Genomic DNA, 22,046 nt, shown 5'->3' on the forward strand with positions numbered 1-22,046 from the left:
TAAAAGCGGCGATGAGGTGAATTCCAGTCATCTTTAACTGAGGAGTCTCCATGAGAGATAGGACTCGGGCCAACAGAGTCTCGGCTTCTTCGCCCTCTGTTCCTCCCAGCTTATGGCTCCAGGCCGTCGTCTTCTTCATCGACGCGCCGCGCAGAATTCGGGAAGACTGAAGCCGCGCCCTTCGGCCGGCACATCCATGACATAAAACCACCTCGATTTCCATCGAGAAGATGATTCCCTCTCTCGGAGGTTGAAGAATTTGGCATCCGACTGAGTTTGAATGTCCACACATCCAATCGCGTCCTTGCCCTGGCGCTTGATGGTGAACATTCTCTTCTAGAGACCCATATGGGGATTTATTCCAAGAAAACATTCACACGGCGTCACGAAGCATGCGATGGAGGTAGGAGTTTGGAGAAAGATTATGAAGTTGGAGCCCGTAGGCCAAAAGCAAACTACGAAGGAAATGGTGGACTGGGAACGCTAACCCACGAGTGATGAAATGATAATGCACCACTCTCTCTCTCTCCATGCATTGGGCGAGGGATTACCTCTTCGCTAGGAAAACGCACATGCCCCGGCCGCGGGGACACCAGCCCTTCCTCTTGCATGCTGGCCACCCTCTCGCGATCCACGGAGGACAGCAGCCAAGCTTCCGCTTCTCTTGTTCTTCCCCATCTTGCTGGGTCGAAGGACGTGATTAACAGGGAATGCGAAGGGTTTTTGGCTTTGGAAGCTAAAATCTTGGGCGCCTGAGCTCTGGGTGCGAGGAGGAAGAAGGGTTAAAACTAAATTTACCCCACCTCCATTTTTATCCTTGCCCTGGCAGAAAATCCGGGATGCACAATCTCGGTCGTGGCCACGCGTTCCGCATCAATCAGAATACGAAACGGCAAAGTTGAAAGTAACTGCTTACTTCATGGGTGCAAGAACCAATGAGATCATCATTGTATCTTGTTTACTGCGCGAAGTGTGATCGTTTCTCCACTGGCGCACGCCTACAGCTAGGCTGTACATCCAGTCACATCGGATGACTAAACGGCTCTTCACCTCCAGAAGGTACGTCATCAATGACAAAGTCTGACTCGAATATCTTGACTCGAAATTATCTCCCATTCAGGATGACGGAGTTTATCTTAAATGTTGAAACTCATCTTGAGTCTCGACCATGAATACCTAGACTCTCATTCGGGTCGCGAAATAACCAGTTGTTACTTTATACTAGCTAAAGACTTCATTCAGTCAGCTATTGTTTATTCTTTACTTATAACAGCAAAACCAGGGCAATGACTCTGACACAAAACACTCGATTTCATATAATCGACTCAAGTGAATCGCACCAGTTGCGTCTCCTCAGTTTTTTTATGCTCATTCGCATAACAGTAAGTCTCTTGGGCTTCGTCCAGAGAGCCTGGAGCCGCACCAGCTGCGCTGCTCTAGTAAAATCCATGCTCATTGCATGAAGATAAGCCTCATGGATCTTTCCATCGAGCCTGAAATCGTACCAGCTGCGTATTTCAGTAAATCCATGCTCATTGCATGAAGATAAGACCCGAAAGTTCTCTTACGGGCCTGGAATCGTACCAGCTACGTTATCTCCAGTCAAATCCATACTCATTGTATGAAGGTAAGTCCTAAAATTAAGGCCTGGATATGCATCGACTGCATCCCTCCAGTAACAACTTTCACTTAAGGGTCCCTCCCTGTAACCATGTTCATTACATGAAGATAAGACCCGTAGGCTTCCTACAGGGCCTGGAAACGTACCAGCTGCGTATTTCCAATTTAAGCAATCTTGACAAACGAGTCGGGTATTTAAAAACTGGAATTTGATTCTATAAGATCCCAATAGGCTAAGTCAAAATTCGCCAGTCGCCAGGTTCGAGCCCTGGGACTCGAATGCTGATGAAAGCTAGTGTTGTTTTCGCCCTAGAGCGATTAACTGGACTCGATTCTCGAGTATCTGAGCACGTTAAGTATATATCCCTATGATTTCTACTCACCGCATTGATTCATTATCAGCTCATATTGTGGAACTGTTACTTAACAATGAAATCATTACCAGCATTAGCTCAGACACTCTCTGAGTCGAAAATACTTCTCATTCGAAGCACATAAAATTCCAAGTCCGCAGCATTGTGCAACTGGCTCAACAGCAGAATAAGCTCATTCTTTATGGGGAAAGTCCCTAGTCGAGTCTTCGACTCAACCAGGCACTTGGGGGCTACTGACATGGTTAGGTTATGACTAACCACGTACTCGACTCGAGTATACCAGTTACAGCCCAGCTGGGGGCCCACAAGGAAGCCTACTTCGACTCCAGGAGTCTACATGCCAAATCTTGCGACTCAAGACAAGGAAGGTTAATTAGAGTATATCTCTTCATTGTAACCGACTTGGACTCTACCTGAGACCTGAGTTCCTGCATATATAAAGGACCAGGAGGAGCCAAGTGGAGACCCCAACTTCGATACAAGTCACCTAGACGCACTCGACGACTTAGTGCATCTAGACTCTGCGGCACCCATTGTAATCGACTCATCAATACAGATCCGACAAGCAGGACGTAGGGGTATTACCTCATCGAGGGCCCCGAACCTGGGTAAATCGTGTCCCCTGTGTCCTTGTTAGCCGACGAGTTCGCCAACACACACTACTCTTTCCTTGATACAAATCCATCAATATGGACATTGTCGAAGTTACATCTTCGTCAGCTATCCTCTGAAGCTCAGCGCCACATCCTTAGGCGCTATGCCCCCGCCCGCGTGGCGCCCATGGGGCCAGGTTGGGCCCACCCGCGCATGTTTAGCGCCTTGTGGCTGGGCGCTATGCCCCTGCCATAGCGCCGTGCGACTGGGAGCTATGTCCCTGTCGATTGATTTTCAATCCAACATTCTACTTACCTGTGTTGTTCTTTCTACACTTTATTTCAAAGGCCAAACGAAATCCGAATTGGATGAAATTTTTACCTACAGTAAAATTTTCAATTAATTTGGAGCAAGTTTGAAAATATTGATTTTATGTGAATTCGAAAATGGTTTAATCCAAAAAGGTACTCCCTCTGGTCCTAAATTCTTGTCTCAAATTTTTCCAAATATAAATGTATCTATTCTTAAAAAACGTCTAGATACATGTAATATTTCGTCAACAATTTAGGACCAGAGGTAGTACTAAATTAAATCCGATTGACATGAAATTTTGTCTACGATTATCTTACATATATGTGAGCTCAAACAGAAAGTTTCAGGCCAATAGGACAATGTTGAAAAGGATTTTGTTTCACAGAGGTGTTGCAACAAGGTTTACTACGATCGTGAAAATTTTAAATTGATGCAACAATCAAGATTAAGAAGGAAGGAAGATTGAAGGAAATTCTTTCTTGTGGCCGTCTTCTCGTTCCTCAGGTGGCTTCATTTTCAGAGTGTGGCTCCACTGAACTTTGAGAATCCTTTTGTTGATATATATTGATTGTTGCATCGATTTAAAACTTTCACGGTCGTCGTAAACCTTGTTGCAACACCTCTGTGAAACAAAATTCTTTTAAACCTTGTCCCGTTTTCCTGAAACTTTTTGTGCAAGCTCAAATATATGTAAGATGGGCCTAGAAAAAATTTCAAGTCAATCGGATTTAATTTAGTAACGTTTTGAATTAAACCATTTTGAAATTCACCTAAAATCAAGATTTTTGAACTTGCTCCAAATTAATTGAAATTTTGACTGTAGGTGGATAACACCATGTTAAACTCACCTTAAAAATTTCATCCAGTTCAAACTTCGTTTGGCCTTTAAAATAAATTGTAGAAAGAACAACACAGCTAAGTACAACATTGGATTGAAAGTCAAGTGGCAGGGGCATAGCGCCCATCCGCACGGTGCTATTGCAGGGGCGTAGCGCCCAGCCACAAAGCGCTAAACATGCGCCGCGGGGCCGACCTCAAGGGTACCACGCTGACGGGGCATACCGCCTAAGGACTTCAGAGGATAGCGCCCGAGCCGCAAACGCTAAACGAAAGGATTAAATTTGTGAATTAGTTTCGCATCGAGTTTAGTTTTTAAATCTTTGAACTTGAGGTCAAATTTATCGATTTTCAGGGGAAAAAAAGTAAGCCGGCACACTGCGGCCGAGCACGAGACTAACATGCCATCTGCAGGAGACAGAGACAGGACTACCGCCCTTATGGGCACCCTGGGTGCCAGCTTTTCCCCGCCCGTCGCTCGGATCTCATGGGAAGAACCCCATCAAACACAAGCTTCTCAATCATCACTGTGTGCTCACCACCCCCACCAATCTCTCTTTCGTAACATGTTCCTCAACAGTGTCATTTCGCTTTGTGCGGACTGTACAAACAAAGCGAGAAATCGACACACACTTTTGAGCTGTGCTGCACTGCACTGCTGCTAGTATAAAGTTGATTCGGTTTTCAACAGTTCATTGCTAGTACACCTTCACTTTGTGCTATGCATGTGTGCGAGCTATATATATGATGAAATATTACAGTGCTAGTTTCCCATCTCTTTTCTTTTCGAGAGTATTACCATCCCTTCAATTTGCACCGAATGATAACTGAGTATTAATGCAAGACCCTTTAGCCATCATGGTAGCAATAAGGGGAGATTAAAATTGGTATACATCTCTAGATTAATTGTTGGCAACAAACCACATGCACGGACCCGTGCTGCACTAGCTGGTGATGTGAGCTTGGATTGGACATACATTTGCTCACATGCACGAATTAGTATGGAGCAAGGATAGATGCAAGCCTCATAAGTCACATCATGGTCCAACTTTTATGCTACCAGATCGAGTGCCTGGTACATTCCCCAGTCTTGTGTTGCCTGGCCAGAGAAAGAGTGCATGCGTGTAGACTGTATAGCAGTATCGTATCAGAGATGCTAAAAAAGAAGAGATGTGAATTTATGAGCCTATTCAAATCCTTCAATTTCTTTTGCGTTGCTAGTTTTGTTCTAAAACGAAATGCTGCTACAAGAATCAAAGAAACTGTGTTGATTGATGAGTTCCTCGATCGAAAGGAATTTGATTGATTCCTGTCTCTGAAATGACATGCAAGTCTTCTAATTTTTTTTAAAAAAATCTCTAACAAAAACTCCAAAGGGGTTTATGCTGAAGTAAAAACGTAGAAATTCTTAATATGATTTGTGAGTTTCTGGAGTAAATCAAGGAACTTCCAGTTACACAAAAATCATATATAGTTCATAAACTAGATGAAAATATATAGCAATGCTGCAACATATTCAGTTTTCTCTTCACCATCTACGAGATCCTTCCCCGTAATTCTAAACTTCTAGAGAAAATACATAAAAAAAAAAGAATAGCATTATGCAAGTTGCTAAAGTTGTGCTCTCGAAGAGTAAACCTACTGTAAAATAAATGATCTTGAACTCCAACTCCCAAAGATTGCCTACTGAGAAGAAATAACCATGTTGATCTGAGTTTTTTCATAGAAGGACAACAGATTACGCATGGTATTCGTCTTAGTTAACTACCTAACAAACCAGTAGATCTGTTTATAAAGAGATAAAAGATGTGTCAGGTGCTCGAAATTGGAAGAAGGTAGCCAAATCAGTTTCAAAAAACATAACAGGACCCCCATTCAATCAAGTTTTGAAACATCTATCTTCTAGCTGCTATGCATTGTGTGGAAAAACTGAACAATGGAAAAGAGAGACAGAGAAAAACTCCAATAAATATCTTGAATAAGAGATCCGTCTCAACGTTATTGCTCAAGACCGCACAGCCTGACCATAACCAGCGCATCGACGTTCAGACCTATCCTTTACATGATCCACATGCTTGCAATCTTTTTCTTCTTCCTTAGATCCATTGGTCGAACTTCATGAGATATATGATAGGCAAGGACAGCGATGCGGTGTCATATGGAACTGTTGCGCGGTCTTGAGCAAAACATGAGAGATCTAGGGATGAAGGAGCAACTAGAAGAAGCACACATGATGCAGCCGAGGCATACCTCCTGAGGAGAGGACGCTGGGTAGGAGAAGGGGAAGTGCTTCTGGTTGCCTTTCCTACTCATTTTCTTGTGACTAGTTAACTTGCAGGTAGGAGTGGCAGGATTGACTGGGCTATGGTTATGTTATACGGGGCAGTGTTTGTTAAGCCTTTAGCTCCTAGTCTCTTGTACCATATGTGCATTGCCCTTTGCCTAGCATTTTTTTGTTTTTGCCGGCACTTGAAGATTTACACCACCTTTTGCACGCTCTGATTCTCGGCTTTCTGTTCTATTTGAGGTTATGTATGTAAATATAGGAGAAGATCTGAAGAAAACCCCTACATACGTGTGCATACTAGTTATGTTGATCCCATCTATAATGTTAAAAAATATAACAAAATAAATGAGTTAAAAAATCATAAGTGCAACATTTCCCAGAACTAGCGTGGGCAAAAACTACTGATATAGTGCTTGTCATCTTTTCCGAGTCAATTCTGGACCGATTGGAAGCCAGTTTTACAGCTTTCAACTCAGATGCCTCCCCCATTGATTTGTCTCAAAACATGAACCATTTCCATGGGCAAATTCTGGAGACTGCCTTTTTTCACACTAAACAAGGTACATTACTTATTCGGGAGGGCCTTCATGGTGAAAAAGCACACTGCTATAACGACATAGCTGAGTACTAAATTGAAACCCTTCAAGTAATGCCATTTGTCATCCTGCAAAAAAAAACAGAAAAAAATATCATGTACATCCTAGTGTTCCATTTTCTAAAAAAAAAAGAAACATCCTAGTGGTCTCATCCTACACCTTATTGCCCAAATGATAACTGTCCATTCTACCAATTATTTTTGTTACCTGAAGTGCAAATGCAGTGGCAATTACAGTCATCACCAATGTTCCAGTCTCAAGAAGGTTGAAGTCAAGATCCATAGGGATGCCATTCGCCCAGGACACGATTAAAACAATGGGTACCTGATTACAAAGGTAAACAAACTCCTGATCAACAAATCTGAAGGTAACTATACTGAAAATACGAACAAGAAGCATATCTAAATTCTCACCACAAGCATTGAAATTTGACTTGCTGAGCCAAGAGCAATTCCTAGGGTGATATCCTACAATGACATGTATGTCACACTCATCAACCTACATAATTTGAAAGTGCGGGTAATGTCGTCTAGTCAACCGTGGGGTTCATCCTTACAATTTTGTTCTTGAAAGAAAATATGACAGCACCTGCGTGCTCTGCTGCATTTCCGACAATTGGAAGTATGACAATACTGATGAACCTGAGTGGGATGCCAAATGACTCTGATGCTTCCTGTCAACGGAAGGTAAACACGATAAGTCAAATGTGCTGAGTTTTCAGCAAATAAGTAAAACAGATTTACTGTTTGATAATTTTTACCTCAATTGTAGTAACAATGTAATTAGACAACATAGCAATTACTGCGGTCATCCCTATTAACCAGATCACTGCACTCGTAAATCCTATGACTGGTGCGTCTGTGGCATCATCGTCATCACCGCTGCTGATTTCTGAACTGTCCTGGAGTTCAATGCTTGGGCATATCAGTTAATTTTGAGACGATGAGTTTAGGCAGATAAAAAATATACATTTGTGTTCTTAAAGCTATGTGCAACTTTATAATTGATATACTTGGAGATTCAGAGATTATGCTTCAAAAATGAACAGAACTATTGAGAAATAGCAATGCATACTTGAGAATATTTCGGAATATTTTGGATAATTGGAGAGTGTTGAGAATTAGCTATGCATATTTGAAGAGATTCTATAATACTTTGGATTACTAGAGGAGAAGATATTTACAAAGAGTCTTCTAGTGGATATGAGAAGATTGGAATATTCTAGAATTGTTGAGAAGTTGCTTAAAGAGAAGATATTTACCATGGAAGGTCATAGGACAAGCTTCATGAATAAGTGAGAATTCTGTAGAACTAGGATATGTGCATGTATTCTAAAGAATCCACATGCTTTTATACAACTATAAATAGGGGTGTCCCCCACCCAATAGAGTGTACCACCACTATCACAACATCAACCACACCAAGTAGAAGTGAGCTATCATGATGGAGTAGTATGGTTGTGTGATAGGGCAGCCACAAAAACAGTTTTGTACCAACATTAAAATATTGAATAAAGTGTTGAGATCTCACAAATTTGATATCTCAAGTAGTGTAGGTGTACAACGGTCCTCCAGAGTGGGTGTTAGGGTCCCCACCCGAGAAAACTCTACAAGAACATACTAATGCACTGTTGACAATATAGATGATTTTTTTTAAAAAAAACCTAAGCAATGTTATTCATTGATGAAGTCTAAAAAGAGTTGGACAATTTATAAGGAAAACCGGCTGAAAACCATACATCAAAGAATGCACCCCTCCGGCCTCGAGGCCACGCACCAACACAAGTTGAAGGCCAAGTTCCTAAGCAACCGAAGCCTACACTATATTTTAGAGTGAAGTTCAACAATTATTACAACATCGGCGATTAACTGTATGGAGGTCATAAGTGATATACACTATATTTTTTTCATATACGAAACTAATAGAAAAATGTTTTCCTATCCTAAAAAAGAAAATCCAGTTGGTCACGATCACGATGATAATTACAACTAGAGAACAGTCCACATCACCGAGGGCATGCCTAGCTGGTAAATATTTTAAATAATATTATATATTTGGTAGTAAGAGAATTGGCTTTTGCCTTTAAATTATGTATTGACATCATTCCAACATTTAGTGAAGAAAACATCATACCTCATCCTGTTCAAAAATTTGGCGGTGTGTTTTTACTTCGAAGAGAAGGCCTCCAATGTACGCGATGAGCATTATAACTGCACTTGCTCTTGATAATTTCAGAACTCCTAACGAGTTTATGTTTTCTTCATTCTTAATCGTGCCTTTAGACGCTACGGCAGAGATGTGACAGAGAATACCGAGTAACAAAAGGCATATGCTTACATCTGCTTGTCTCTGTTAAAGGATATCACAGAAAAATGGCATAGGTTATTGTCACCGATGTATATATATTTCTCGTAATACGGCGAGTTCATACCCGGTTTAGTGAACGTTCCTTGCCGATATTTGCAAATCCTCCAAAGAGAAGCGATGAGCCGAGGACAGGCAGCAAATTGGATAAGATGGATCCTAGGAGTGACCACTTGAGAATTTCCATCTTTTCCTTATGCAGAGCAAATAGAGCAATGATAAGTTCAGGCACATTTCCGCAGGTTGCATTTAGAAGCCCACCAGCTGCAATAATATTTTTTTCTTGATTATCGACAGACATCAAAATTATGTGCCGAGTTTCCTATCAATGTGAGTTTGCTACATATAGTACTCTATAGTAAAGATGAACAAAAGTTAGACACTTTGCATACCTGTTGGTCCTACTGTGTTGGCAATTTGTCCGCATAAATAGAGACCAAAATGAAGATCACTTAAGCAACGACGAAAGTGTACTAAATCTTTTAGAATTTGTACAAAAAACATGCAAAAGTAGAGACATGAATGAGACAGAAGGTTTGAGAAATTACTCGCTTAGGAAGCTCACGTGTTCAGCTAGAGGAGCCAGGCCTATCAAACTGAAAGCGAACACCCAAGCCTGTCGATAAATTTATGACCATATAAAGAAAAATAATCACAAAGTATCTTGACGTGATTAGTAACACAGTACATAAAGAGCCATGGTAAGAAGATTTTCTGTTATCCAGGAAAAACAAACCCTTGACCTAGCTAACTAGTCCAGTAACAAACGACTGATCGCTATTTTACCAACTACTTTGTGACCAAATGATAAGCACACTAAAAAAGACAAACCATATTGTACGTCTTGTTCAAGGAAGTATGCGTTGCAAGTGCAAAGTATAAGACGTATGTCGTTTTGCGAATCAAGATGCAACGATTAAAAGTGCAGTCCAAGGATGCTACTCTCGTTGATTCTCTAAAGGTGCTCTGGACATATACGAGAACATATATGGTAGAGACCGTGAAAGCGCGTCATCTTCTATACCATGCATGCCTGATTTATCAAACTGAAGAATTTTCTTATGCCAACGCGCGACCTGCCGTTGACCGGCTCATGTGTGGCACGAACGGCCAAACCATTGCCGATCAATTGATTCTACATTTATTCATTAAGCTGATCATTTTTTTTCCTAAACAAGAAAAAGATAATAAACAAAAAATATATCCGGTGCATATCCCTTCATTAAGCAAATTGAGGTGGTCGCGCCTACCGAGATCAGTATATGCCCTGGCAGCTCTTCGTACGATATTATACTATAGTTGGAAATTAGATTAAATAAACGGCACAAATCAATCATAAACATACCCGACCGAGGTTGAGATATTCGGCAGCGACGGAGATCGGCACAACAAAAAAGAGTGGGAATAGCTTTCGTGCCCAGGAACACCTCTCGCAGCTGCGCCACCGCACGATGTACCATCCTCTTCCGTGGCCTAGGCAATTGCGTCTTCGACTTTTTCCGGCCAGTCGGCGTCGACTCCTTGTGCGCGAGGAGAAACCCGCTCTTGAGAAGGTGATCGCCTCCTCGGCCCAACTCGGGCGGAGCCATGTGGATCGATCGACGACAAACTAACTCCCAAATCCCAATCCACGAGCGTTGTGTGAGAGAGGCAGGGGCTAGGGCTGGGGCGAGAGTTGTGTACTAGTCCGTACGTTTTTCCGGTACCTATCCGCTGACTGGTCCACGCGCGGCGTTGACCTAGCGCACGGCCTGTGATCGTTTTCCAGACTTCCACTCCTCGTATCTCGGCCAGTTATAACAAACTTTACGACTCTCTCCATGTAAGTCAACACGAAGGGAGAGCCTCGCCGCTGTCAATCACCCAGGCTTAGCCCGGCGGTGAGGGAGTTGCAGTAGAGAGGAGGGACTAGTGGAGGGGAAGGGAGCGTCGCCGCCCGTGTCGCCCAAGGAGAGCGTCGCGAGGGCCTTTTTCTGCATTCAATTCAGAATTTCATTATACGATATCTAGTATACAATGCCCGATTGAGTGATGTCTTTTTATTCTTCATTATCTTAGCAAAAACCGCTAAATGGTTTAGCGCCGCTGTATCTTTCCTTAACTGCCGGAGAAGTCGCCGCTTGGCTTAGCCCGCTTATTAGAACTTCGAATCTACGTGATTTGTTAGCATTAAATGCGCGAAAAACATTTCCACCCGCCACCTAACGATGGCATGCAGCCAGCCACGCGCGTGGCACCTACCCGGGTCCACATGTTTTTAAAATCCATATATCAATGACATATACCGTTCATATACCATGTATCAATGACGTATACATTATATACCAATAAAATATATCATTCATATATCATATACCAACAAAATATACCACCTGTATACCATACACCATCGAAATATACCAATAAGGTGGGCCCGGACTAGCACCACATGGCAGCACGTGAGGCCACCGGTAGGTAGCAAGCGGTTAAATAAGCCGATTTCCATTAAATACAAGATGTACTATAGTAAAAAGGTCGACTATTAGTTGACTCTTAACTGAAAGTCTGACTCTTCACGAAGACTCAGTTGTCTTCTCTCTCATATTTATTTTTTCTCCGCATCAATAAATTTCAAGTAAAAGTCGGCCTTTTATGGATGAACTAAGATAAGAGTATCAGCTTTCTGTGAAGTAACTTCTTTATTGCAGTAGAAAATAATTTAGTGGCTGCCTTGAAAATGTTGGACCCATGTCTTAAGGGTGTGTTTGGTTTGGGTCCAAGTCTGCCCTACCAAAAATTTAGTTAGACAAAAATAACCCATGATTTCGCTTGACCATGAGTTTCCAACTTTGGTAAAAAAAATTGGACTAGCTTTGGAAAAAGGCATTCCCATACCAAATAGTTAGCAATCATCTAAAGAAAGGCTAAATTTGTGGTCAAACTAAAAGTTGGAGTAGTACATTTTGGCAACAATCCAACATAACAAACCCTACCAAAAAAATTCATGACCAAAAGTTTAGTCCTTGTTTGGAAAAGAGCCAACTTTTTCTCTACAAACTCTATTTCATTTTTCTTGTCAAAATTAACTTAAAAACTATATAAAAAATAAAAAAATCATCCATGTACACTTGACGCAAATGATATATGTTTACGATCCTATTAGATTGTTAGAACGTTGATTTGTCACCGTAGCAACACACAGACACTTAATGAGTATTAATGGTGTAACTGTAAGTCAACCGAAAAAAAAACCGATCAGAATAAGTCCAGCCCTCTCCTCCGTCGGTCCGGTTTTATAAGGCCTGCTCGTGTACCTAGATCACTAATTTAACAAACAAAATATAAGTTATATTACAAAGAAAATCACATAATTAAAAAGTTCACTTGATCAGAAATTGAATTGTATACTCACTCCGATCCAAATTAATGGTCGCAAATTTGTCTACATACGTATATATCTAGACGTGTTTTTTTGCAATATAATAAAAATACAATGATCTAAAAATACACCAAGTAGTAGAAACAAAATGGAAAAAAATACTGCTTTACAACTTTACACGAGAGAAGTAAATATCCACTTGACCCCAATATATAAATTTGCGGAGTAGAAGGCATTGTCTGTTATACATGCAATAAATTTGATATAAACCGTTCTGCAATAAATCTGCAGCACTAGCGTTTGTATTAATTACCTAAAACCGTTTGTATCAATTACTTATAAGGTCCCCTGGTTATAAAAATGAGTAGACCAGTAGACAGCCTTGCATCAAAAATATTGAACAGGATTCAAGCGCAAACACCAAAAGTTTTGCCTGAGAAACACGAAATATTCTACAAGAAGAACATGGCCCGTTTCAGTGGTTCCGTTGCAGTTCTTCTCATAGCATCCGTGATAGTTTCTGCAAGTAAGGTTTCAGGAACTTGTTCTGCCTCTAGCAAAACTAGGAATAGTTTTCTTTTGTCCAGAAAATATTTATGAGAGGAAGAACACATCATCATTTATTTTCGGGCATTACTTTACTTTAACCTTGTTTGGAGCAAATTCTCACAAACTTTCTTGATATCCCATGTCATCTTTTGTTTGCTTTGGCAGCATCTGCAGAAAATTTGATACCAAAATGTTGCCAAGATTTCCATTCCTGGGGTGAGAACAACGAATGCTCACCGCCGTTCGATCCTTTGTGCAACTCATGGTGCCAGAATCGCTGCAGCGGAGGCTTCTGTAAGATCAAAGGCGGAAAACACTATTGCCATTGTAAATGCCACGATGAAGCTTGATTCTGTTTGTCACGCCGGCCACTCAATAATATGTTCTGCAGAATTTATTTGCAATAAATTGTTGATGTTTTTCCTCCAAAGGATACTTTACTCGATGTATCTATATTGATAAAAATAAGTATATACTACCCTTACTTAATTAAGATCTGGAATATGGTGTTGCGTCTTCAATAGTATAAAGACTGTCTGCATCTATTGATGCAGAGGCAAGAGGAACATCCTCCTTTTCAGAAGAAAAAAAAGATGTAAGCTTCAATTATATGTAATTTAATATCACATACTGTAACACGTACGGTCATTGATATGGTGTTCAATTTCTCAAATAATATTAGTCATTAGTTTACAAATTAAGTATGATTTAAGATGTTTCTACCGATGCAATGTTCAATTTCTCAGATAATATTAGTCATCAGTGTACAAATTAAGTCTGATTTAAGAAATTTCTACCGATGCAATGTTCTCTTTTATCATAACATGTAATGTGCCTATAGAATATTGTACTATTTTCAACTGCATGATATGAATATCTATAATAAGTTATTTTAAAACAATTTCAACGCAATAAGGATGATGTCCTCGCGGATCCGCGAGGGCCACGGTGCTAGTTTGTAGAAAGATGTAATAACATCTACAATATCAAATAAGTATGATGAAACATATATATATCATAACAGATTTAATAAAATTAATTTAGATTTATATAGATGTTGCAGATTTTTTTCATAAACTCAGTCAAACTTCAATTTTTTTAATTTAGAACAAAACCAGAACATTATCTTACGTTTAAAACAGAGGGAGTCAAACTTCAAATTTTTTTAGAACAAAACCGGAACATTGTCTTATGTTTAAAACGGAGGGAGTACTGCTAGTATGTGCACCTAAGTAAGATCTTGTTTGTTTCAAACCGAACCCCATCAATCCAAAGGGATTAGCAGGGCGAGCAGGATTTAGTTCATTTTTTCATAATTCCTCACAGTTTCTTCCAATCCAAAGTGTAAGAGTCTTACAAGCAAACACGCCAAATACCTCCCATATCTACCGTAGGTGCCAAAGAAGAATGAGAAGAAGCAAAAAAAAAAGAACATAACCTCCGAAACTATGAAGAGAATAGAACCATATCAAGTCCTAATTGTACAGCTTTTGTATGATGCCCTTTCAAGACAGATTCACGCAGAACATCCCACCACCAAACGAACATGGTTTAAAGGAGAAACATTAGGCCCAAACCAGTGGAGGAGCTAGCCGACAATTGGAGCCTGCGCAAGATATCTTTCTAAACTGAAATTTGCACATATAATTTACTAATATAATCATCTTGTTTTTTTAGTTAAGTAAGGTTCAATTAGGGGAGCCTGGCCACCCGGGCGCTGGCTCCGCCCATGGCCCAAACTGAGGAATGTTCCGTTGAAATGAGTGCATATCTCCTTGCCCCTCATTCTTTGAGATTGAGAATCATATGGATCATTTTCGAGTCTTCGCTTCTTCGTTTGGAATCCGGGCTCTTTTATCTTTGACTTATTTGTGCTTTATTCTTTATTTATTCCATTCCAATTTCTTCCCAAAACTTCCACGGAAAATCTTAAATTTCTCTACATAAATATATGTTGTATGTGTAATAACAAGACTGGAGACATTATGAACTGAAGACCACCATCCGTCGGGTAGACAATGTCAAGTGAGAAAGTTAGTAGGCTTACAAACTTCGAATGCGTACTTTTCTTCGAGGGGCTACTGTGTGAGCCCAAACAAAAATGGCATCGCTAGGAATATACATGCCACATATACAAAGGTTATCCCGTGGAACACAACAAAAATAATAGTCAGAACACCAAGACCTCGACCATCCTAACAATTTCATGAACTAACTTCTAGTTTGATTGTCAGGGTGCTATCTCGTAACTATACCTTAGTTACTATCTGCTGATAGACTTTCATCTATGCATGACAATGCTAACCTCTATGCATAACAATGTTCTACAACGCTTTGTCCTTCCCATCCGCCACAGCCTCCTGTGCTTCAACCACATCGCTCCTGGGTACAGGAGAGTCAACTTTCATCTCATCTAGATCGTCTTCCTCATCGTTTCTGCATTCATCTTCTTTACCCTTGTCAAGACCTTTTCTACTGAACATGCTTTTCAGGTTATGAGCCGTTTTCCCTGCATGTTTCACCATATGGGCCGCCTTCTTCCTCAGCTGTCTTTTGGTTGGGCTCTCAACCTCTCCTCTCTCAGGGCTGGAATGCTGGTCATCAGCCCTCTGCTTCATTTTCTTGTCCCCGACATCTTCATCGACAACATATTTTACTGACACCCTGTTTTCTCCAACAGGCCGTATGTTCGGGTGAGGCGTTACGCATGGAGAACTTTCGTCATCACTTCCATTATTTGAGCTCTTGTGTCGCATTACTCCAGCTAGTTTAACCAAACCCTTTTTCACCTTGCGAAGATGACGATGTGATTTACCACTGGCTGGTTCTTCAGTGCTGGAGCTGCTTGTCTGAGATTCTGACACTGATGACCTAGGGCTATCACTAACATCATTCTCCCGTAGTATTTGAGAGTCCTGGCATCGTGCACGTCCTCTGCGAGGCTCCCAAGTGGCGGAGACATCGCTGCCGGGGCGATGAACCCAAACACCAGCCTTGTCCAGTCCTTCGATGTCCACAGGCTCATATTCATCAGACATCTTCCGGTACTCAGCAGAAGATGCACTCTCAGTGTTGGTCCTAGAAGAAAAGCTGGACCTTGGTGTGCTAGCTTTTCCCTCCTCGAGTGTTCCACATTGCTCATCTTTGTGATTACATACCTGCAAGGAAATTTGTAAGTTCATGCTTAGCTACATGGCACTAAGGTACAATACTTGCTTAACCAACTGTGATCCTCGTATGGTTCCCTCCAAAACAAAATAGCAAAAGAACTCTACATCTCTACCCGGTTACTGAAACCTGGCAGGCAACCAGAACAAACTATCTCAAAATATTAAACTGTTCCCACCTTTTCATCTTCATCCTCAAGTACCGTTATAGCTACATGGATCCTCCCTGTCTTTATATGCTTTAGTGCCATCCATATATCATGTCTTTGCCCCCCTCTCAATTTGTTGATACTTATGGAACAATCTCTACACAAAAATCAACTTAAAGGAATCAGAATGCCAATCATCTGCAGAGCATCTAATCCGACCATTTGCAATCATTTGTAAGTACGAGTCATACAATTAAGATGAAGCCAGGACACTATTGAATTATAAGAGATGCTACGATCTATGAAAGAGACCAACCCAAGTGCGTCATCAAAGATATGATCTTTGTCTCGAACTTGAAGAGAAAGAAGATTGAGTGATTCCCAAGAGGTTATTGGTATTTTAAACTGCTCCAGCCATTTGGGGTTGAGAGTTTTTTTATGAATCTTTGTTTGGAAACGGTAGGGTCCGAGATGGCCTTTCACATATGGATCCGATAAACCTGCACATTGATCCGATGAGCATTTCACTCAAAAGTGTCTAAACATATGAAGCATTTTCATGAAAGAATTGTTAAGAACGTACCATTTGGATCAGATGGCTTCATATCAGCCCCTTCCAAGATCTCTACCTTGGCATGTGCAATAGGTGGCTTCTCATCAACAGTAAACCAATTATCTGACATATGATAACAGAAGTAAATTAACTGCAGGAAAAACAGAAGAGCGGAATAGGACTAATTGCATATTTGATGTAAGCTGTGGAGTTTACTATCTGCCATCCAATTCAACATGGCAAGAGGGCGAAGAGTTTGTTTGCTACTGCTGGCTGCTCGATGGAGCTAAATCCAAGACCAGCTGATTTTATTTTTTATTTTTTTAGACGAGAGTAACGGTATTTAATCTAGGTCAAATATATTTATCCTAGACAAATAAACTCTCCTTCACTGACGACTCTAGTAGTGTATACGCAATCCACCCATGTGAAAATAGAAACAAGAAAATTTGTATTAAAGGTATTCCCGTAATACTATAATTTTGCCAGACGGTAAACAGAGAAAACGGCATTGATATCCTAAGTGCCACATATCTGTCCATGGGGAGCAGCAAACAAGGTCTTTTTCTTCGCCAGTTTCACAAATTGAAAATATAGTACATTTCACCACAAAGCAAGTCCCTTAAACAAGACACTACACTATTAGGTTGTACCTACCTTACAATCAAAACAGCAGAACGGTGCTACAAAACAGACTTGTTGGTCACAGAAGTACAACAAAGTAAAGAATAATGCGTCGAGAACAAGTTGAAGCCCAATAATTATTTTATGTTAATTACCTGTAGATTTTGACTCTGAGGCAAACTTCTCCATATCAATGACTAGCATGTTAGGCTGCAAAAGTAATTTATAGATTATCGCTTATTGCATGCACAAAAGAAGTACAAGTGTTCAAGAAAATATTACTAATGCCCACGTGTTGTGTTGCATTCTTTCCTACCCAATTTTATTTTCAAACAATTGCCTCAGATGCAGAAAAATAATGTTTCATCTACAACCAGAGATTGCACAACTTATTTGAGACAGCATGACTTCTGGGATCTAACCTCAACAAGGGTCTGTCCAAAGGCAACATCCAACATCCTGTCCTGTAAAGTTAATACACCATAAGTGCTCTCAATAAATTTAACAACAATTAAATACAGATATTAATTAAAGGAACACATCAAAAGGAAGACTTACAAGCCATCCAGAAATTCCTGGAAGTTCAGTTACATCAAGCCCATGACCAAATAACGGCTTCACTGTCATCTGGAAGTATGGAGGCTCCACAAAGCATACTCTTACACGCCCAATAAAGGGCCACTGTCGAAGAAACCTCACCCCAACCAGGACCTACACACAAGTTCTAGGCATGTCAGTGAGGACAATGCAATCTGAAGTATTAACGCCCTATCTCATTAAAGCTAAGGAAACAAATACGAGCATTCCTTTCGCTAAATGTCTTTTCAGTCTTCTGGGATGTGTCCTCCCAGTTACTTCTTGTGGGGATATAATTTTTTTTCTTGTTAATGCATGGTTTTTCTTTGTATTAATACATGTTAAACACAACCTTATCAGATGATTAATCATAACATTAGGAGTTCAGGGGAGAATGCAGGAATGAACTTCTCTCTCCCACTTGAACAACATTAGACCAATTTAGCGTGACACCTGTAGGTGAAATTGCTTACCCTTCCTTCAACATGCATGCCAGTTATATGCATGTTTGCTGTAATACCAAACCCTAATCTCTTCCTTAGTTGCACCGCCATCGTTGCATCCATATCATCTGCGGCCAGGAAGTTCATTCCTATCTCCAGAACCTGGCACATCATATGTTGATCTTATAAATTTTATATCCCATGTAGTGAGCACTAGGAAAGACATCTTAACTGTATATGTGGAAAGTATCACATTAACACACCAGATGATCATCATCAGTTGATTGACTAACGGCCCTGATATCTGTAAACATTGGCGGATTCCTACCCAAGTAAAGGTTTTGAATCTCTGCTTTCCTCTGCACATTTAATATATTAACAACAATTAGGTAGATGCATTGGTTCAATAGAATTATCAGGAAGTTATGAAGTGACAGAAGATTGCTTGCAGCTCAGCTTTTGAATGCTGAATGAAAGAATATGCCACGCATGAGTACATAAGTTTGTCATGGACAGCTAAGAGTACCCTTGACTAGCCAGTAGCTTGCTCCCCTAAGAGGCACAGGAGGAAATAAATTAAATGGGGTGTCCAAAATCCAAACTTACCGCGGTCCATGGTTTGAACTTGTTTATGAACCAAGGGAATATGGGCAAAAGGAACTGCTGAGATGCAATCCTTTCCAAGCAAACTGGCCAGATCTTCTCAACAGCATAATTTAACCACCTGACTGTCTCTGCATCAGAGAGGAGCTGTTCCGAAAACAGAATGAGCTGAAGCTAATGAAAGGGTGCTCTGTGATCAACTAGACAATCAAAAGACACGGATAAAATAATTACACTAGAAGTGCAAATAGAAAAAAGAGACACCAACTGAAACTGTAGCCTACCCTTCTTTGGTTGGCACTTTTCCTTTCCTCATATTGCAACCGCTTCCGCAGTCTCATCATATACCGTTCATTCACCTGATTTGGAACATATCAGAAGCCATGCTATACAGGAAATAAACCGAAGATTAACAAACTACAAGAGAATGGTTTATCCGGAATTCCCTTACTCTTGGCAGTACAAGAAGTAATCAGTATATCAGTTTGATTTCATTTTGAAGTGATTATTCCATTTTGTTCTGACAAAGAATAGTTTGTCATGGGTGAGTGCGTGGAGAGAACTTAATGATTCAAAACTACCTAAGATGGAAGTAATATAATGTATAGTTAAGCAAAAAAAAAAAGTTTCCCTTATGATCAGCTCATATACATTATGAAGAATGACCACAACCCAAAAAAGCTTACGGGCAACCCAAAAGCTTATGAGTACTCCTTAACAGGGCCGTACCGACATTATGTTACCCAGGTGCATAGAAGTCAGGGTAGATAGTGTTTCCTTTGCTGTATTTTGGATATTCACCTTGTGTGACACTCCTACATTTATATAAAAATATATATTGTTCACACAAGGACACCCTATCATTTTTGCGCTAGGTCCATCCCTGCTCCACAAGACAAAGCAATAAAAAGAAAATTTCTAGTTACAAAGATTGCCACAAATAACTTGGGTCCCATCTTATGGGCTGATTTAGATACACATTGATGACGAGAATTATGGTTTACCATGTGGGTTCTATCTTATGGACAAAGATGACGAGAATTTCAATTAATGAACAGCAGGTGTTTTTTCTTCGGAATTCTACTGAACGGGTCGATCCTCCCATCCGTTTATTTTAGGGCCGCTGCCCTCCACAAGGTACATCTTGCGCCTATGGGCCGCAAACTGAATGATCGGACATAGGTTGACTAGCAGACCGCCAAAGGGATTCACCAAATTGGCTTCCGTGCCTTACCCGGATTCCATGAAATCTGCCCTTGTTTTGAGAAGCAGGGAGGTAGTTTTGTGAAGCTTGCACCAGTCTTATTGCATCAGGCACACCTAATTACAAATGACCTTGGCCTCTCCATGCTAGTCATCTACATTTAAACTGCACGCCTCCTTGTTGAGGTCTTACTCCAAACGGGTGGGGTATACAACCATTAGATATGTACCTCACCGGTTCCACCATCTCTATGACTTCACTCTTCTAGTCAAAGCTTTTTGCTCACACAGCTACCTAATCAACAATTCGAAAGGGAAAACAAGTTTTGTTTTAGGAAATGAGGAATAAGAACGACTTTTCCATGGCTTGTCATCCTGTTCGGCCACACAGACTTCATTCCTTACGCTGCGTTTTTATTGTTCAGAAGAATATGCAAGAGATTGTTGATTCGAGAAGGAGTTGATTCCTTCAAAAAAAATCAGAATATGCTCTTAGTCTTCTCCATCGGTGCGCACAACAAAGCTAATTCACTGAACAGTCGAAAATGAGGAGTTGATTCGGCCCACCTGGAACCAATTAATGCAACAGTGGGCCGGGAGGCGATCACTTAGGAAGGAAGGTTCGGCGGTCAAGGACTCACCGCGAAGATGTAGACGATGGCGACGAGGAATAGCGCCGGGTGCGTCCACCCGGTGGTCGCGGCGGCCCAGAGCGCCGCCAGCACCAGCGCGGCATGGTGCACCACCGTCACCTCCGTTATATCCATCGGCGCGCTGGCCCGGCCGACCGCGGCGGAAACCCTCCCCCAAGACGAAGCTTCAGTCCCAACCGGCGAGCGAAGGAACAACGGCGACGGTGTGTGCGCGCGCGCGCGCTCCGGTGCGGAGACGGGGAGACAAGAGTCGGTGGGTCAAACGCGAGGAGGCGGCGAGTCAAAAGGGGGGTGGAAGGTTTGCTGCGGCTGCCGGTAAAATAAACCCGACGCGGCAGCCGAGGTGCGGGCGCCGAGAAGCGGAGGTGGATGATGCTACCGGTGGCCGGTGGGTGGGGGGCGGCGCGGTGCGTTGGAGAGCGAACGTGGCGGGTGGTGGTGGCCAGGTGCGCTCACATGCGGGCGGGCGCGTGGAGCGGCGTGCCGCGGGGGACTGGGGGAGCCGTGTGTGCGACCGGCTCTGTTTGTTTTTATCGACTTCTTTTCTGTGCCTTCCTTTTCTGCGCTTCCGTGGGCAGTGGATGTTTTCCTCCCCGGCTAAGCATCGACGGCTCTGGAATTTGGATATTTGGAATTTTGGATTGCTGACGTTCTCGGAGTCGTTGGAGCTGAGTTTCAACGCGTGCGGGCAGCAAGGAACATGGCTAAATGGCTGTCGACAATCCAACACTCGAAGAGGCTATATCTGGACTTTTCTTCGCGCGGTCTTCAGACTCATCCTTCCTGTAGGATAAACAAACCGGCTGCTGGTTTTGGTTCCCTAAAGAAACTAGGAACGCGTATGACCATTGACCAGCACAGGCAGACGTAGCTCCAAAATGTCAGGGGAGCCGAGTTTGACCGGGACGATCTTTATAACAGGAGCACAATGTGAGAGCTCCACCCACGGGTCGTGATCAACAGTGGGAGAGTGGGAGTATATCGCCAACGCTGGCTTGAGTATATCAGCCCGGAAGTGCAGTTGGCCAGCTGCATATGTGTACGTTCTTTGGTTCGTGAGGTATCTGTACTGACTGTACATGCCGCTCAGCTCTTACAAACTATGACTATCCATGCTCGAAGCACAAGCATTCTTATGAGGCCAAGGCCAGGAACATCACATACAGCGAGAAAGCACACCTGAG

At 41.7% G+C, this 22,046-nt stretch overlaps 2 protein-coding genes, 1 long non-coding RNA gene and 1 other non-coding gene across 5 annotated transcripts; all 4 read right to left on the bottom strand.

Annotated features, from left to right (window-relative positions):
- Positions 1-4,413: 4,413 nt before the first annotated feature.
- On the bottom strand, positions 4,414-6,282 carry LOC112271439. The gene is made up of 2 exons (XR_002964375.1): positions 5,988-6,282; positions 4,414-5,522 (listed from the first exon to the last, which is right to left on the bottom strand). It is a non-coding gene; the product is annotated as an uncharacterized LOC112271439 (long non-coding RNA).
- MIR5179 (microRNA MIR5179) lies at positions 5,703-5,953 on the bottom strand. Its single transcript, NR_126926.1, has one exon. It is a non-coding gene; the product is annotated as a microRNA MIR5179 (primary transcript).
- A 40-nt stretch (positions 6,283-6,322) lies between the features above and the next one.
- On the bottom strand, positions 6,323-10,820 carry LOC100839310 (vacuolar cation/proton exchanger 1c-like). Its single transcript, XM_024460508.1, is given in 11 exon segments — positions 6,323-6,688; positions 6,828-6,944; positions 7,034-7,087; positions 7,177-7,293; positions 7,381-7,521; positions 8,754-8,969; positions 9,052-9,248; positions 9,377-9,435; positions 9,533-9,600; positions 10,330-10,395; positions 10,397-10,820. Coding segments are annotated over 11 exon segments (1,311 nt in total). The 5' UTR covers positions 10,574-10,820; the 3' UTR covers positions 6,323-6,589.
- A 4,057-nt stretch (positions 10,821-14,877) lies between these two features.
- Positions 14,878-21,351, bottom strand: LOC100839613 (C2 domain-containing protein At1g53590). 2 transcript variants are annotated; one of them, XM_003571195.4, is made up of 12 exons: positions 20,851-21,351; positions 19,291-19,365; positions 19,010-19,153; positions 18,667-18,762; positions 18,434-18,565; positions 17,943-18,095; positions 17,807-17,848; positions 17,540-17,594; positions 16,791-16,883; positions 16,524-16,707; positions 16,238-16,364; positions 14,878-16,049 (listed from the first exon to the last, which is right to left on the bottom strand). In XM_003571195.4, exons 1-12 carry the CDS (start codon positions 20,974-20,976, stop codon positions 15,216-15,218), a joined length of 2,061 nt encoding a protein of 686 aa, XP_003571243.1. In that variant the 5' UTR covers positions 20,977-21,351; the 3' UTR covers positions 14,878-15,215. The 2 variants fall into 2 exon arrangements, with proteins under 2 accessions (XP_003571243.1, XP_024317875.1); XM_024462107.1 differs by lacking the exon at positions 20,851-21,351 and adding an exon at positions 20,241-20,595.
- Between the last annotated feature and the right edge of the window lie 695 nt (positions 21,352-22,046).

The sequence above is a fragment of the Brachypodium distachyon genome, chromosome 3 (genome assembly GCF_000005505.3).
Source record: "Brachypodium distachyon strain Bd21 chromosome 3, Brachypodium_distachyon_v3.0, whole genome shotgun sequence".
Lineage (NCBI taxonomy): Eukaryota > Viridiplantae > Streptophyta > Magnoliopsida > Poales > Poaceae > Brachypodium > Brachypodium distachyon.